A 16,591-nucleotide genomic window follows, 5' to 3' on the forward strand; every position below is an offset into this window, starting at 1 on the left:
ACCCCAACACTGCATGTTTTGCATGTCTCCTTAACCAAACACACCTGATTCAGATTATCAGCTCATTAGTAGAGACTCCAAGATCTGAAATTGGTGCAACATAGAAAGGAGATATGCAAAATCTGAAGTGTTGGGGTGCCTTCCAGGACCAGGGTTGGGAACCACTGGTCTAACAAATAATGTTGTGATCACATGACCACCAAAACAATACCCATTTGGTAATTATAAATTAATATTGTTATGTGCTGTAATTATTCAATTTTATGTAATATTGATGTATGCTTATGATGCAACAGAAATGTTTTACATATTTTAAGCTTAAAATAAAACAAAATATTAATTTTTCGTGAATTAACACTAATTGACAACAGTAACGTCCACTCTGGGGCAACTGACCACAAAGCTTTACGAAACCCCTGACCCATGTGGCCCCTGGAGGCCTCCTTACCCTCAAGCCAGGGGCTCGAGTCCCTGGAGAAAAACACTTGGCTGAGCATCAATACACTGACAATGTATCGTTTCTCAATGTCAGAGAAAGCAACTTTCTTATCCTGTCAAAAGATAAAACCTTAAGCTCACCTTTAACATGTTGCCATGGTTGCCGTCCGGAATCCGACTGACCCAATTAAGGAGTTTGAACACAAAGGGAAAATGGAAAGCAAGGTTCTGTCAGATAACAGTGCCATTGCACTTAGTGAAACACAGTAAGTTACACCTTATCTTTTCTGTTTTCTGAATTGGGTGAAGAGTCGACTCACTGGAGTGATTCTGAATGCTGGATGGGAGGGGAACAAATGATAAGAAAATGCCAGTGGTCTCAGTAGTCTGGCACCGAATCGCAGAGCTCGGCATCAACGGCACACATTGAAGCCATACTGAAATGTGTAACTGAAGTTCATCTGCACTGACCGTAATTGACTGCAGAGTTGCTATAAGGTGACTTGTAACAGTTGACAAAAGTATATATTGTATGGAAGTTTTGCAACTTAGCTAATGTCTGTAGGCAAAATTTTGTATGATTTTAGTCTCTCTAGAGCTATGAGATCATTCCATAATCCATACCAGATATTTGTTAATACAAATCTGCTTGTCTTTTTCTCCCCCAAGTCTGTTGTTTTAAACAAATTTAAACCTCCGGATACGAACAAAAGGAAGCTACTTTATTGGTCTGGTTTCATTTCCAAATGTTATTAATATTCCTGTTAATTATCAGAAGTTCACTAGAAGTTTACTAGAAGTTTGTAAACAAACCAAAATGCTAAACTAGATAAAATAAAAATGTATTTTTTATAAAAACAACATTTTATTTAATTAATACCAAAAAGATAGAACCTTAGTGTGTATCATTATTTACTCATCCTCATGGAAGTTCACAACACAACAAATTCAAAATCATTTTATGTCAACAAGGATGGTCAAACTCCAACAAGAAAGTCCATATGACTTCCTATAAGTCTTCTGAAGATATATCATAGCTTTGTGTAGAGTATATTTGACTATTTTTATGGTGTGTTTCTCCATTTTGAAGCTTGACAGTCTGTGATGACTATATAATTGACACTGAATGGAAAAATGCATGTGAAGATTCTTTAAGTTTGTAAACAAACCAAAATGCTAAACTAGATAAAATAAAAATGTATTTTTTATAAAAACAACATTTTATTTAATTAATACCAAAAAGATAGAACCTTAGTGTGTATCATTATTTACTCATCCTCATGGAAGTTCACAACACAACAAATTCAAAATCATTTTATGTCAACAAGGATGGTCAAACTCCAACAAGAAAGTCCATATGACTTCCTATAAGTCTTCTGAAGATATATCATAGCTTTGTGTAGAGTATATTTGACTATTTTTATGGTGTGTTTCTCCATTTTGAAGCTTGACAGTCTGTGATGACTATATAATTGACACTGAATGGAAAAATGCATGTGAAGATTCTTTAAAAAAAAAATCCATTTTGGAACACCATGAGGATGAGCAAATCATTACAGAATATTATTTTAATAAATAATTTAGGTGTTATGGGTTCAGCAAAAAAAAAAAGTTGGGATCCTCTGCAATAGCAGATGGATATGGAACAAGTTCCCTGACACTAATCCGACCATTCATAAAAGTAATGGTGGCTACTTGTCAGGCATGATGCCATGTCAGTCAAACAGCCAGAAAGATGAGTGTCCAACTCAATCCACTTTGTTTCACTGTTGATCGGGGGGCCCGTACAGATTTAAATCACACTTGAAGTCTTTAAGACATCATAAATTTGAGCAAGACATTCCTGCAGTCGGGAGGACTTCAAGAGTGAGAACGCCGGTTGGATTGCAGAGAGACCGTATGAATCATGCCCACAGGGGCAGGTTTTATTAATCCCAGCATTCATCATGAGCAACTGATCGCGTCTGACTGCAGATAAGAGATTTGAGGAGGAACTGCTGCCACAGACGAGCCTGGATAACATCTATAATCTAGAGATCTCACAAAGGCTACTTTCACTAAACAGTTGTGTCACATTTCACACCAAAAACCCGCAGGAACAGGCAAGTAATGGTGGCTACTTGTCAGGCATGATGCCATGTCAGTCAAACAGCCAGAAAGATGAGTGTCCACCTCAATCAACTTTGTTTCACTGTTGATCGGGGGGCCCGTACAGATTTAAATCACACTTGAAGTCTTTAAGACATCATAAATTTGAGCAAGACATTCCTGCAGTCGGGAGGACTTCAAGAGTGAGAACGCCGGTTGGATTGCAGAGAGACAGTATGAATCATGCCCACAGGGGCAGGTTTTATTAATCCCAGCATTCATCATGAGCAGCTGATCGCGTCTGACTGCAGATAAGAGATTTGAGGAGGAACTGCTGCCACAGACGAGCCTGGATAACATCTATAATCTAGAGATCTCATAAAGGCTACTTTCACACAGAGGTTAATTCACTAAACAGTTGTGTCACATTTCACACCAAAAACCCGCAGGAACAGGTTAGAACAATGATAGAACAATGCACAGAGGAATGAATGGAACAATAGAACAGGAACGGATGGGTGAAATGATATAACAATATACAGATGGATTAATAGATGTATGATAAAACAATAAACAGATGGACAGATGGATGGATAGAACGATAGAAAAATATACTGTACAGATGGATAAATGGCTAATTAGATGGATAGAATGATAGAACAATCTACGGATGGATGGATGGAACAATAGAACAATATACAGATGGATGAATGGATGGATGGATGGATGAAACAATAGAACAATATACAGATGGATGAATGGATGGAATGATAGAACAATATATAAATGGAAGGATGAACAGATGGAACGATAGAAAAATAGACTGTACGGATGGATGGTTAAATGGATGGAAAGATAGAACAATATATAGATGGATGGATGGAAAGATAGAACAATATATGGATGATGGATGGATGAATGGATGGAACGATAGAAAAATATACTGTATGGGTGGATGGATAGCTTAATAGATGGATGGAACGATAGAACAATATACAGATGGATGGATGCATGGAATGATAGAAAAATAAAAACAATATACAGATGGATGGATGGAATAATAGAAAAATATACAGATGGATTGAGGAAATGATATAACAATATGCGATAGATAGATAGATAGATATGGATACAGATGGATACGGATGGATGGAATGATAGAAAAATATATGGATGGATGAATGAAACGATAGTACAATATATGGATGATGGATGGATGAACGGATGGAATGATAGAGAAACATACTGTATGGATGGATGAATGGATGGCTAAATAGATGATGGAACGATAGAACAATATACAGATGGATGGATGGAATGATAGAAAAATAAAAACAACATACGATGGATGGAATGATGCAATAGATAGATATATAGATAGATTTTGCCCAGCCCTGCTGAGAACTTAACAACAGTTTAGTGTTCTAAAAAAAGACTGACAAGCGCATTCTGCCGCTGTGTGAACGCAGCCAAAGATAACTTGCTCAGATAACTGGACTGGGGCGTCCTTCTGGGAGGATTTTTTGGGAAGAGAGAATTGTTTAAATAATCTGACAGAGGATATGTCAGATGTTGAAAACGCTGTCACAACAAACCTGCTATGATAACAGGGAGTTGTCTACACAAACCAGAGCAGTGGGGATTTGATCAAACGCTCTAGCACTTAAAAGGAGGAGCAAGTCTCCTGCAGTCACTTCCCATGACAAGAGGGGCTTTGTTTGAACTCAAAGGAAAAGTTTGCAGCAGTGTTTCAAGACAACTAAAGATACTCTAAAAGGATGCAAACTGGAAATCAATTTTCAGCGTGATGTTGAGAGATGTCAAACGCCTCAAGGCAAGTATGACTAAGATACATCAGCCGCACAAGAGTGCTGTCACAGATCCTCCAGCTCTCCGGTCTGTTTTTCTTTTGTTCTGTTTAATAAAGCATGGAAGAAGGAGAGGAACAGAGGAACACAAGCATTCATTCACAGGTCAATGCTACTGATGCCTCAGATGATGCATTTAGTGATCGATGGAGAACAAGGTGCACAGTCACCCTAAGGACACTTTTTAATATTTTATGTTTCTTTTATTGAAAGAGGAGGAGAAGGGAATAAAGACAGGATAGTGCTTTGCCTAATTTGCCTTTTTAACTCGGAGGCCCAGCAAACGTGATTAAGCTTTCCAGCACATTGATGGTGGAACTGTGCAGTTCTCTGAGGACCACGGACAAAGAGTCTCTGTACCTACCTCGGTCTCTCTCCTTCATTTTCTCTCTTTGTCTCATTGAGAAAACAGGCACATTTAAACTCTGCCATTTTACACATCCATTATTAATTAGCTGTCAAGGCCCGTTCTTGCCAGAAAATCTACACTCCGGCAAAACATAGGACTGAAAAATTTCGGCATATTCCCCGCAGGACATTTATCGCGTCTGGGCACCGGGCCTACAACTTCAGATGCACATTTTTCAACTGGACTCTTTATAGACAAGCATACGACTTTAGCTGAACACCAGCCAGGAAGCAGAGTATATCTCATTACTGAATTATGCACCGGCTGTAGTTTGCATTTTAAACGTGGAAGTGATTACAAAAAATGGCGAGCAGAAATCATGATTGCAATACCATTCATCATGAATCAAGTTTGTACCTACCTCGGTCTCTCTCCTTCATTTTCTCTCTTTGTCTCATTGAGAAAACAGGCACATTTAAACTCTGCCATTTTACACATCCATTATTAATTAGCTGTCAAGGCCCGTTCTTGCCAGAAAATCTACACTCCGGCAAAACATAGGACTGAAAAATTTCGGCATATTCCCCGCAGGACATTTATCGCGTCTGGGCACCGGGCCTACAACTTCAGATGCACATTTTTCAACTGGACTCTTTATAGACAAGCATACGACTTTAGCTGAACACCAGCCAGGAAGCAGAGTATATCTCATTACTGAATTATGCACCGGCTGTAGTTTGCATTTTAAACGTGGAAGTGATTACAAAAAAATGGCGAGCAGAAATCATGATTGCAATACCATTCATCATGAATCAAGTTCATGCACTGTGGCTCTGTTTAACCACCAGAGACTGAACTAAAACAAAAACAGCAAAAAAAAGATGATCAAATGGATAGCTTGGACTTTTAACTTCATCATTTTTGTCATATTGTCATACTATAGATTATTGATTTTGCATTGTGGCTAAGAAGTCTGGAGCACCTCTCATATCTCTTTCACACATGGTGTGATATGTGAGCGAGACATGATTTTATAAGATTTAGACCCCTTACCCCTGGTAAAATCACTGCAACACCCATCTCGTGTGGCTTACTGCTTTAATGAACCGATGATTTAGCTTTCAGAAGGGATTCATGAAACTGGTATGATAAGCAGACAATCAGATCTTAGAACCACTTAATTTAAGGTTGGCTGATTTAGGTGACATTGTACTGGACTGAACATACTTGACCCTCTGGATCCAGATGCAGTAGTCTGTGATGTAGAGGTCATTGAGGATATAGGCTGGATCGTTCTCCCGGAAGATCTTATGGATGGCCAGCAGACACTTCAGGACACAGGCCTTCCCTGTGACAAAGAAAACAAGCAGTAAATCAGTCTTTTTCTTGTTTTAAGCATAAATCTAAGAAAAGTTAGTGAGGCTTATGCTTAAACCAATGGGATAACAAAATTCTCTGAAAACAGTTTGATATAGATGGAAATAGCAGAAAACAAGACAAAAATACAGATAAAAGCTATTTTTTAGCAGCGAAGAGAGCTTATTTAGTGATCAACTGTGCAACTTTTGTTGGTGTAAAGCGGAAATCTGTGCTGAGCCAATGCTTTTTGAGCACTCGGGAAGATGATTGTATTTTCTATTCTGGCAGAACACACAAAACACACCCACAAACACCTTAAGGGCACCGTGCCACAGCGATGATATTTGTTGTCATAACACCCGTCTCCCAAATAAGGTACAAAAATACCCCCTCAGCGCAACGCAACGGGCTCAGTCACGAAGCGAAAGAAGGGCCGCGAGGATTTTGTGCAACTTTTGTTGGTGTAAAGCGGAAATCTGTGCTGAGCCAATGCTTTTTGAGCACTCGGGAAGATGACTGTATTTTCTATTCTGGCAGAACACACAAAACACACCAACAAACACCTTAAGGGCACCGTGCCACAGCGATGATATTTGTTGTCATAACACCCGTCTCCCAAATAAGGTGCAAAAATACCCCCTCAGCGCAACGCAACGGGCTCAGTCACGAAGCGAAAGAAGGGCCGCGAGGATTCTCGAGCCGCCCACAGAATAACCTGGCAGCCGGTGGAGACATTCCAGCCGCCTCAGAAAACAAACAGTGCACTCGCACCGAGGAAAGCCTTACACAAACATTTGGTTCCCATTTAAGCTGGAGCTCTTACCCGTAGAAGCCGTCGTGGCTTCCAGCTTCAGGACATACGAGAAAAACTCCAGGAACTTGAACCGTACTTGTCTTTCCCTGTTCTTCCTCTCTCTCTCTCTCTCTTTCTCTGACCTCCATCCATCTATAATTGAAGGGTTTTCTACTTTTCTTCACTGCTCCCGGGGAGAGTGGAGGAAAAGTAAGCTTTGGATTCTTCCGAAGACCAGCTGTGGGACTGTGCGGCGCAGTTTGTGCTGGGTTTAGATTGCATGTTGAGCCAGTTAATCATGTGCTGCAATCAGGCGTCTCAGGGGAAGAAGTTGAAGAGAGGAGAGCAAAGAAGAGAGAGAAGAGGAATGGGGTGACAAGGTTAGATTCATGCTCTGGAAGTACAGATGGTAAAGGTCCATGGGGTGCCAATATTTAAAAGGACAATCTCACGAAGCCTGTCTAAAAACATGCCTAGGTCATATTTCACCAAAAAAGTCAAAAGAAAGAAAATGAAACCCATTTTTATGGACATCAAAGGTGTGCTTTTTATTTCAAAAATAAATCATCAAGTGCATGAATCAGCAATCATCTGAGCCTGAAATGTGGCTCTATTTCCATTTCAGACTTTTAAGAGCACAACAAAGAGATTCAGCCACTGGTAAAACTTCTAATATAACAATGATATACACTCTTAAAAATAAAGGTGCTTCAAAAGGTTCTTCAAGCGATGCCATAGAAGAACCATTTTTGGTTCCACAAAGAACCATTCAGTCAAAGGTTCTTTTAAGAATCTCTTTCTTACCTTTTTATAATCTGAAGAACCTTTTTTCGCCACAAAAAACCTTTTGTGAAACAGTAAGGTTCTTCAGATGTTAAAGGTTCTTTATGGGACCATTTAGACAAAAAGGTTCTTCTATGGCATCGTGAAGCACCTTTATTTTTAAGAGTGTATATGTGATTATCATGTTGCTTGCACAGCATTTTATTTCATTAGAATACACAGCTACATTTTGAGTGGAGAAAGTTTTTTTTGTTATTTTAATAACATAAAATACCATGACAGTATAATTGTGCTTATTTGTCATGAAAATCATGTAAAAATGCAAAACAAATAACAGGTCCATCAAACAGATATTTTTTTCTTTGATTTTAGCGTGAAATATGACCTGAATATGTTGTTGACAAGCTTGGTGAGATTCAGCCTAAAACCACAAATTTATTAATCATATAAAACTGTGACACTGACTGCTAGCTGAGTGGAAAACCCTTACATGACTGAACAAAGCAGCTAACCTCGAGAAACGGCTGCAAAAATTACATTAAAGAACATTGACATCAAATTATGCTGCATCAAATGGCCTACATCTATCATCGTGAATTCTGCAATGTACTTCTTAAGATTGATCACTTTGGGTTAGAGATGACAATTCCTGCAGAGCAAAACAATGAATCTCAATAAGCTACGATGGAAAAAAGTCAAGCTCTGACTGATGTGAAAGGGTTTTTAAAATGACATGAAAATGAACCTGCTTCCAAATAAAAAGGCAAAATAACTTCCACAAAATAAAACACAATGAAACACAATTATAATGTATAATTGATCAAATTGATTGATTAATTTGATCAAAAATGACAATCAAACATGTATAATGTTACAAACTATTTCGGTTTTAAATAAATGCTGTACTTTAGAACTGTATCGTCAAATAATGTTTAAAACAAGATCTATCATGGTTTGAACATCGATAATAATAAATCTTTCTTAAGCACCAAATCAGTCTAAATGATGTCTGACGGATCAGGTGACACTGAAGACTAAAGTTTTGACTGCTGAAAATTTAATTTTACATCAGAAATAAATTACATTTTAAAATATACATTTATATTAAATTCCATCTGTACATACATGTTTATGAAGGGGTATTTACACCAGCAATTAAGCCTAGTATATATGGGGTATTTAACACAGGGCTATAGAGGTAGCTACAATAAAAAGTTGTGAAACACTGCTCTAACTGGCAAGCCGATACCAGTGCAGAGCAAAACAAGTGAAAACCGAATCCAAGCTATGCAGTTAAATGAAATACAGGCAAGCCTCTGAATGTTCAGATTATAACCGAGCGTTTAAATTTGCCCACAGTGCATCTTATAGGCCGTTATCCACAGTCTCCCTCCCCGATCTCCTTGAGGGCCCGCTGGCTTTAGCAGGATCTCTCGGAGAACAACCAGACAAGCTGCCAGAGGGCTGTTCAAATATTTACCCCTGGATAGCATTTCCATCACGACTTTACTCATGCAGCATCATTAATGGGTTTGTTTTCCTACTAACTACAACTGTTTGCTTTCACTGCTGCTTAAACGAAGTGCCTCAAATTAGAGTACACACACATCAGATACACACCTCCATTCATGTTCCGCTGACAAATTAATTACCCAGGAGTCACAGTGTGACAGGGCAGTCTGCTTTCCGAGGGGAGTCACACCGCTGTTACCGTTCATTAAAGGGGATCCTCATTGCACACGGGGCTTTGATGGTTGTAAATATATAAATTGTAGACTGGAGTGAAATGTCACAGACTCTGCATGAAAATATATGCCAGCGAGTAGATTACAACTCAGCAGTGTGTTTACAAATCTGTACCTTGAGGAGAAGAGTAAGAGCACCAGTGTAAACCTCAGAGAGCAATGGATATGATCCTATCAAGTCACATTTAAAAACCTCTAAGGACAGACAATTATTCTGAAATACAATTTCAACCCAATTATGGGGTGTTCTGCATTGACTGATTTAATTTCAGGAGATCACTAAGTCACTGCACTGCTGGTCGCTAGCAGGTGTTTCTACTAGAGATGCACCGATTGCAATTTTCTTGGCCGATTCCGATATTTTTGTTAGTGTGATCTGCCGATACCGATTTTTGCCAATTACGATTTTCTTTCTAAGAACTATAATTGACAGCCTATACAAACAAAAATCTACTTTTCTTCAACGCAAAGTTTTATTTTCATAAAAAACAAGTAAAAAGTCAGTAATAAAATAAGAACACAAAAAAATTGCAAACAACAGCACAAATAAATGCAATAGAATAAAGAGAGCTATGAAAAAGTTTTTCAGGTTAAGTAAGCTTTTATTCAGGTAAGAAATACTACAGAAATTAAAGTAATCAAATGTAAAATAACACATCCAGTGTTATTTTACATTTGATTACTTTCATTTCTGTAGTCCTCATTGTAAAAATGAAATACAGATTCATGCTTACCATTAAAGTTATAAAACGTATTCAGTCAAGAGCAGAAAGTGATTTTCTTTGTCTTTTGTTCTTTGATTAACATGACAGACAGCAGTAGGAATATTGGACTGCGGTCCCTTTAAGAGTTTATCCACGGACCCAATATAGGGCCTGTTTACACCTGGTCATTTCATGCGTTTTCGCTGATCAGATATCTATCTGATTTGTTAAAACTTTTCCTGTGCTCGGCTCGGAATTCCTCTGCTGTCCGTTCGGTAGACGACAGGTCAGTGCGGCTCAAGCTCTGTTTCGTCCCACGTTCAGTGCATTTGGCTTCCCATATGTACACTCTTAAAAATAAAGGTGCTTCACGATGCCATAGAAGAACCTTTTTGGTCTAAATGGTTCCATAAAGAACCTTTAACATCTGAAGAACCTTTCTGTTTCACAACAGGTTATACGTGGCGAAAGAAGGTTCTTCAGATTATAAAAAGGTAAGAAAGAGATGGTTCTTTAAAGAACCTTTGACTGAATGGTTCTTTGTGGAACCAAAAATGGTTCTTCTATGGCATCGCTTGAAGAACCTTTTGAAGCACCTTTATTTTTAAGAGTGTATGGCTAAACACCGGATCTCTCACTCTGTCACATTGCTTCTACCCACTGTTTATTGCTGTACATATGCAAAGCAAAGAGATGTATATGCTATGCCCTCTTCTGGAGAAGGGGTGGGAAAATGCGGCTCATTTGCATTTAAAGGGATACACACCAAAACAGCTCTTTTTTTTTTAGACACGCCGCAAACATGCAATTTTCCAGATGTTATAATAAATTATCTGTGGGGTATTTGGGGCTGAAACTTCACAGACACATTCTGGGGACACCCAAGACCAATATTACATCTTGTAATAAGGCGCATAATAGGTGCCCTTAAAGTATATATCTAAATGTATCTATGTCTTTTATTATCATCAACATCTAGTTTTCAAACGCCTCATAAATATAGCCTTATAAAGATAGCGTGAAATGACATTTCTAAGCATTCAATCTAATGTGACAGTTTTTGCAAGTGTAACAGAATATTCAGTATGAAATAATAGAGTGGGACTTGAGTTTATCCACCTTTATTTGATTGGATCATTTATCCACCTTTATTTGATTGGATCATTTGCTTCATTGGGCTACTGGTTAGTCTTATGGCCTGATAGAGTATTGTTGCATTCCGTCCAACTTATGCAAGACATCTAACATGAAATGTGAATTAGGTTACTTTGTTGTAAGGTTTAGTTAAATTTCGTTTCTGAGGAAAGAAAATTTCACATATTGATGAAGGATTATGAAATCGTTCTATTAGTATTATTAAGACCAGCAACATTTATCATGAAAATAAATAGTGTTGATTTTGCTTTTTATCTGGTCTTTAGAGTCAACATTAAATCTAAACGGATGCTCCTTTCTTAATACATTCCTGGTCTCACTGTGAAAGATACAGTGGTGGACCATTTTCCTAAGAAAAAACAATCATATTTGTAATTTTTCATTAAAGAATAGTTTTTTTTGCCCACCTCTGAAAAGAATTCCCAGCTGACTTCACCAAGTCCCCTCCTTTTTCAACTACTTGTCACGATTCAATCAGTTCCTGTTGGAGGAACATTGAATTTATTTACTGAATAACCTTTTATGGGCCTAAAATGGATTGAAACACTGTTTCACATTGCCTTTATGGAATCTTACATGAGTAAATTTTTTTGTTTGTCAGCGGAGGAAGCTGTCAGTACCTGACATGAACCTATGATCGGTGAGGTGTGATTTTGCTTATCTATTCTTGTTCTGTCATCTAGTCTCTCTTCTGACTTAACTTTGCAATCAACCATACCCTGCTAATCCTAAATCTAACAAGGCCTGTAATTGCAGTTATTTATGAGCGCTAAAATCAACATGTGTTGGATAATCTCACCACACACGCCCGAAAACGTGTTTATACAGCACGTCTGTCTCTCCCACAGATGGCTTCTTTGATTTAAAGGTTGCTCCTCTCTCAGAGATATCAAAGCCAACAGTGTCTACTCTGCAGAATTGCTGCTTTCTTCAGAAGTGAGGAGACATCCTCTCTCGGATTCCCTCGTTCGTAACCTCCCTCCCACTTATGCTGACAGAACAGCAAGACTAAGCACACCAAGACATGACCGATCTGTTGACTTTCCTGTCATGGAAAACGTCTTTTACCAAAGCACCCCGCTGTTTAGGGAGGGTTGGTGAGCATCGTGTTAAATTTGGTCCCGAGTGAGCAGCTCTGTCTGCTGTGGGTAAATATAGGTTGCCTGTCAAGCTCTTATTCTCATTAGTCCCTTAAAGTCAACATTAAATAGCATTCGCAGCTCACACTTCAATAATGTGACGTATTTCCGAGATTAACTAAGAAAAAAAACTGTAAAAATATCGAAACATCCCTAAACATCATATAAATTCAGCAAAATTGAATAAGATGTAAGACTTGTTTTGAATAGTTTTATATTTTAATATTATATTTCCTATTTTGAATTTAGTTTTTATTAAATACATAATTAAATAAATGAAATAGATTAATAAAAATAAATTAAAATAACATTTGAGCATTCAATATTCGAGATACACTCTCTGGCCATTTTACGCTTTTTTTTGGGAGAGAGATTTTTGACCAGTACATGAAGGTTGACGGTCAGGTTCATTCTCAAGAATATCTCAATGTATGTCAATGTTAAAACCTCTTTTTTTATCTTAAACATTACAAAAAATATCAGTAACAAAAATAACATCTTTAACAGTAGTCTAAAACAGTCTTCACTAGCTTTTTGGTTACTGCTTATTAAAAGATCAGAAACATGTATTAAAGTAAACAGGTCCATTTTGATTTCTTGTCAAATTTAATCGTTTTTTTTTTTCGGAATATTTCCATAAGTGACAAATAAATGTTAATCGGATCATTTTAAGAAACCTTTCAACATTGAAGTTGAAAGAGATATGCTTGCTTTCATTGTGGTGGCAGTAGGAATTCTGGTAATGATGTGGAAGCACTGCAGGGTTTATAGGGTAAGGAACAGGTCACACGTTTAGTCTTGACCCTCAACCTGATCCCTTGGTGGCTTGGAAATGGCTAAAATGTCTGGGTTTAACCGGGAAGTAAAAAAAAGAGAGACAGCACTCACCAGACTGAAAAATGCAAGCAACGTCTTTCACAGCTCTTGTGATCAGGGAGAAGTGCCGATAGAGCGGGTAGCACAATGTCCTCCTGCCGAAAGACACCAGCACATCTTCTACAGAGTGATACGTCTGTAACACACACACACACACACACACACATACATACAAGCATGGTCTGTAAATTGCTCCAGATCTGTCCATGCATATTACATCAATCATTTTTTAACTCCACTGGTAATTACAGCAATTTGCTCTAATTATTCCCAACGACTTCTCGTTTTATTAGCAGGGTAAATAGTAGGTCAACTTTTAAACACCTTGGCAAACGGCGAGCTTAATTGTAGACAGTGCTTAATCGCTTGCCTCAGAGTTCTTCATAGTCTAAGCATCTACAGACAAGCGCTTTGGGGAGGAAAAAAAAAAACATATTTTTTCTCTCTCTCCCTTTTCTCTTTGCGTTTTTCAGCCTCCCACTCTCCCTCCCCTCTGCCATTCTCTCAGCAGCTTGTTAAGAATGCACCCGGAGTCATTCGAGCATGTCATCATAGCTCATGCACTCCCCCAGGCTATTAAACACTGGTGTAAATAAGCCTGCTGAGGGGGGCGGCTCACCGAGCACTGCCGGCCGGGGGTTTACAGTGGTTAGGCAAAACAGAGGGTGGGAGAGGAAGAGAAATGAAGGAGATTGAGAGAGAAAGAGAGTAGGAGACAATGATAGGGTGTTGAGGAGAAACTGCATTAGCATTTCCTGAAGGAAATACCAGTGCTTGCAAGATTGCTAAAGAATGGAGTTGAGGTTTTAGGACTCTTCGGTTTCAAGTCTTTGTTCTGCATAAATGAAAGCTGTGTCTTGCGTTCTATTGGCTGCTCACAAGAATCGTCATACAACGCAACAGCATCTTTGCAGAATGAAGGTGGCTTTAGATGGTTAAAAAAATGCAAGAATGAAAAGAGCAATAACAAGTTAGTATGCAAATAATTGCAAGAATAATAACCAATTCTAATTTGTTATCCAAAAATCATTTACTCGTCACATTTTGTCAGATCTCAGTGAGAGAACCGGATCAGTCTTGAATGAATCATTCAGCCTGACTTTATGGACTGGATCAACCGATTCACAGAAAAAAAGAAAAAAAAGTCAAACTAAAAACACGGAACACATAAGGCTGAAATTATCTACAAATCACATTTTGAATAGAGTACTTTAAGCCGTTCAGGCTGAATTAGTTGCAGAAGTTTAATACTGAGGGTCAAAGGTTAAGAACAAACTCCTAACATGAATCTTTGAGGAATATCAATGTAGTGCTGCTTTGCAAGCACTAAAAAGGAAACAGTGAACGAGACAATGAGGGGGCAGAGAGTTTGTGCTGTGTGTGTGAGTGTGAGAGAGAGCAGGCAGTTGGAGGATGTCATTACCACCCTTCCATTATCAGTATTGCAGTGGAGCGCTGGCTCTCAGCGCTCTGAGCTGGGAGAGGTGTCGGGTTACTCGTCCTCACTGTCACACTCGCGGTGGAAATATGGGGGATTAGGGACTGCTGCCGCCCCAGGAGTCAGGATACACGTATACACACAAGGTTTGGAGCTCTCACTCAAACCACACACAAGTGGTTTAAGGCTGAATTTGTCTCTCGCTATGGCATCAACTTTGGCACAGGATGCTTTATGCTGATGGTGAAATGTAAATGTCTGCTACATTTCACTATACACACATGCAAGTTTATGCAAACTACTGATAAGCAGGAGTAATCGAGAAATCAGGAGAGACAATGATCGTTCATGAAAACATGTTACTGGATCGTTTGTGAACTTTAAAAGAGTCCTTTTTTAATATTGTGATTGATTACGGTTGCATTCTGGGTGGTACCTTGTGACCTGATTTACAGGATATGTTTGTTCCAAAACATTAAAACTCCACCTAGTTGCATATTACACATCAGATGTCTTGTGATTGCTTGTTTTTTGGTTCTGTTGCACAGCATGTTTATATTTAGACAAATTAATGGGTGCTGGAAACTATTTGTGACCCTGGACCACAAAACCAGTCATAAGGGTAAATTTTTTTTTAACTGAAATGTATACATAATCTGAAAGCTGAATAAATACGCTTTCCATTGATGTATGGTTTGTTAGGATCGGACAATATTTGGCCGAGATACAAATATTTGAAAATCTGGAATCTGAGGGTGCAAAAAAAAAGAAAGAAAATCGCCTCTAAAATTGTCCAAATTAAGTTCTTAGCAATGCATATTGCTAATCAAAAATTAAGTTTTGATATATTTACGGTAGGAAATGTACAAAATATCTTCATGGAACATGATCTTTACTGAATATCCTAATGATTTTTGGCATAAAAGAAAAATCGATAATTTTGACCCATACAATGTTTTTTTGGCTATTGCTAAAAATATACCCAAGCGACTTAAGACTGGTTTTGTGGTCCAGGGTCACATTTTTGTTGCTTCTGGTCAGGAATAGGATGCATGTTAAGAATAGAATAACTTTAAAGTTGCTAAGATCTCAGATGGACAGTGGCATAATCTAGTAATCTGCATGTATTGCAATGTCAGCAGTGGCTTCAAAAGGGAGATTCCGTCAGAGGAAGACAATGTAGTGCTGGGCGGTATACCGGTTCATACCGATGTTTATTTTTGTTATGATATGAATTTTTAAAATACCGGTGTATGTCGCTTAAACAACGTTCAGAATGCGACACTGTTTGAAAGGGGTCCCTTTTCACTGTTGCACTGTGGTAAGGGAACAGCTGTATGATTTACGAAGCGTGAAAGTGCCGAAATTGAAGCTGTAGAACTAATAGAACGTGATGACAGAAGAACTCATCCACAATATCCACATTGACCGCGACAAATATCCACTGCCCCCTGCCATCAGCTCCCACCTCTCACACACACGAGTGCGACTTTAGCACTGGATTTAGCAACTTTCAGACCCTTTTAGCTGCTTTTTTTCCATAGAACATTCATACTGACAAACCTAGTGACATTTTTGGATAAACCTTAGCTATGGTTCAGTTGGAAGATTTCCCGCGAGCTGGAGGTCTGACTTTCCGTCTGACTTTTCCGGAGAAGTGTCATCTCTCTCGGCGTCTGTTCTGTGCAGTGAGCGGCAGAGAAGCAGCGCATTCAGTTGGCCGCACCGCAGCAGACTCGTCAATGAGTACAAAACAGCGTTTCCTAGGACCTGTCGCTTACTGATTGTTTGGAATTATAAATATGAGTGTAGTTCGTCTGTTAATATCACATGCACTTTTTTGTTTGTTACTCAGA

At 38.5% G+C, this 16,591-nt stretch overlaps 1 protein-coding gene across 1 annotated transcript in view; it reads right to left on the reverse strand.

Moving 5' to 3' along the window:
- The window catches only part of LOC107584477 (protein SHQ1 homolog), a 41,032-nt gene that overhangs the window by 7,691 nt on the left and 16,750 nt on the right, over window positions 1-16,591 (reverse strand). Inside the window, exons 9-10 of the mRNA XM_016271113.1 lie at window positions 13,310-13,433; window positions 5,971-6,091 (exon numbers count right to left, since the gene is read on the reverse strand). Of these exons, the coding sequence (XP_016126599.1) occupies window positions 5,971-6,091; window positions 13,310-13,433 (245 nt within the window). The remainder of the gene's footprint in view (window positions 1-5,970; window positions 6,092-13,309; window positions 13,434-16,591) is intronic.

The sequence above is a fragment of the Sinocyclocheilus grahami genome, unplaced genomic scaffold (assembly GCF_001515645.1).
Source record: "Sinocyclocheilus grahami isolate Dianchi unplaced genomic scaffold, SAMN03320097.WGS_v1.1 scaffold60.1, whole genome shotgun sequence".
In the NCBI taxonomy this organism is placed as follows: Eukaryota; Metazoa; Chordata; class Actinopteri; order Cypriniformes; family Cyprinidae; genus Sinocyclocheilus; species Sinocyclocheilus grahami.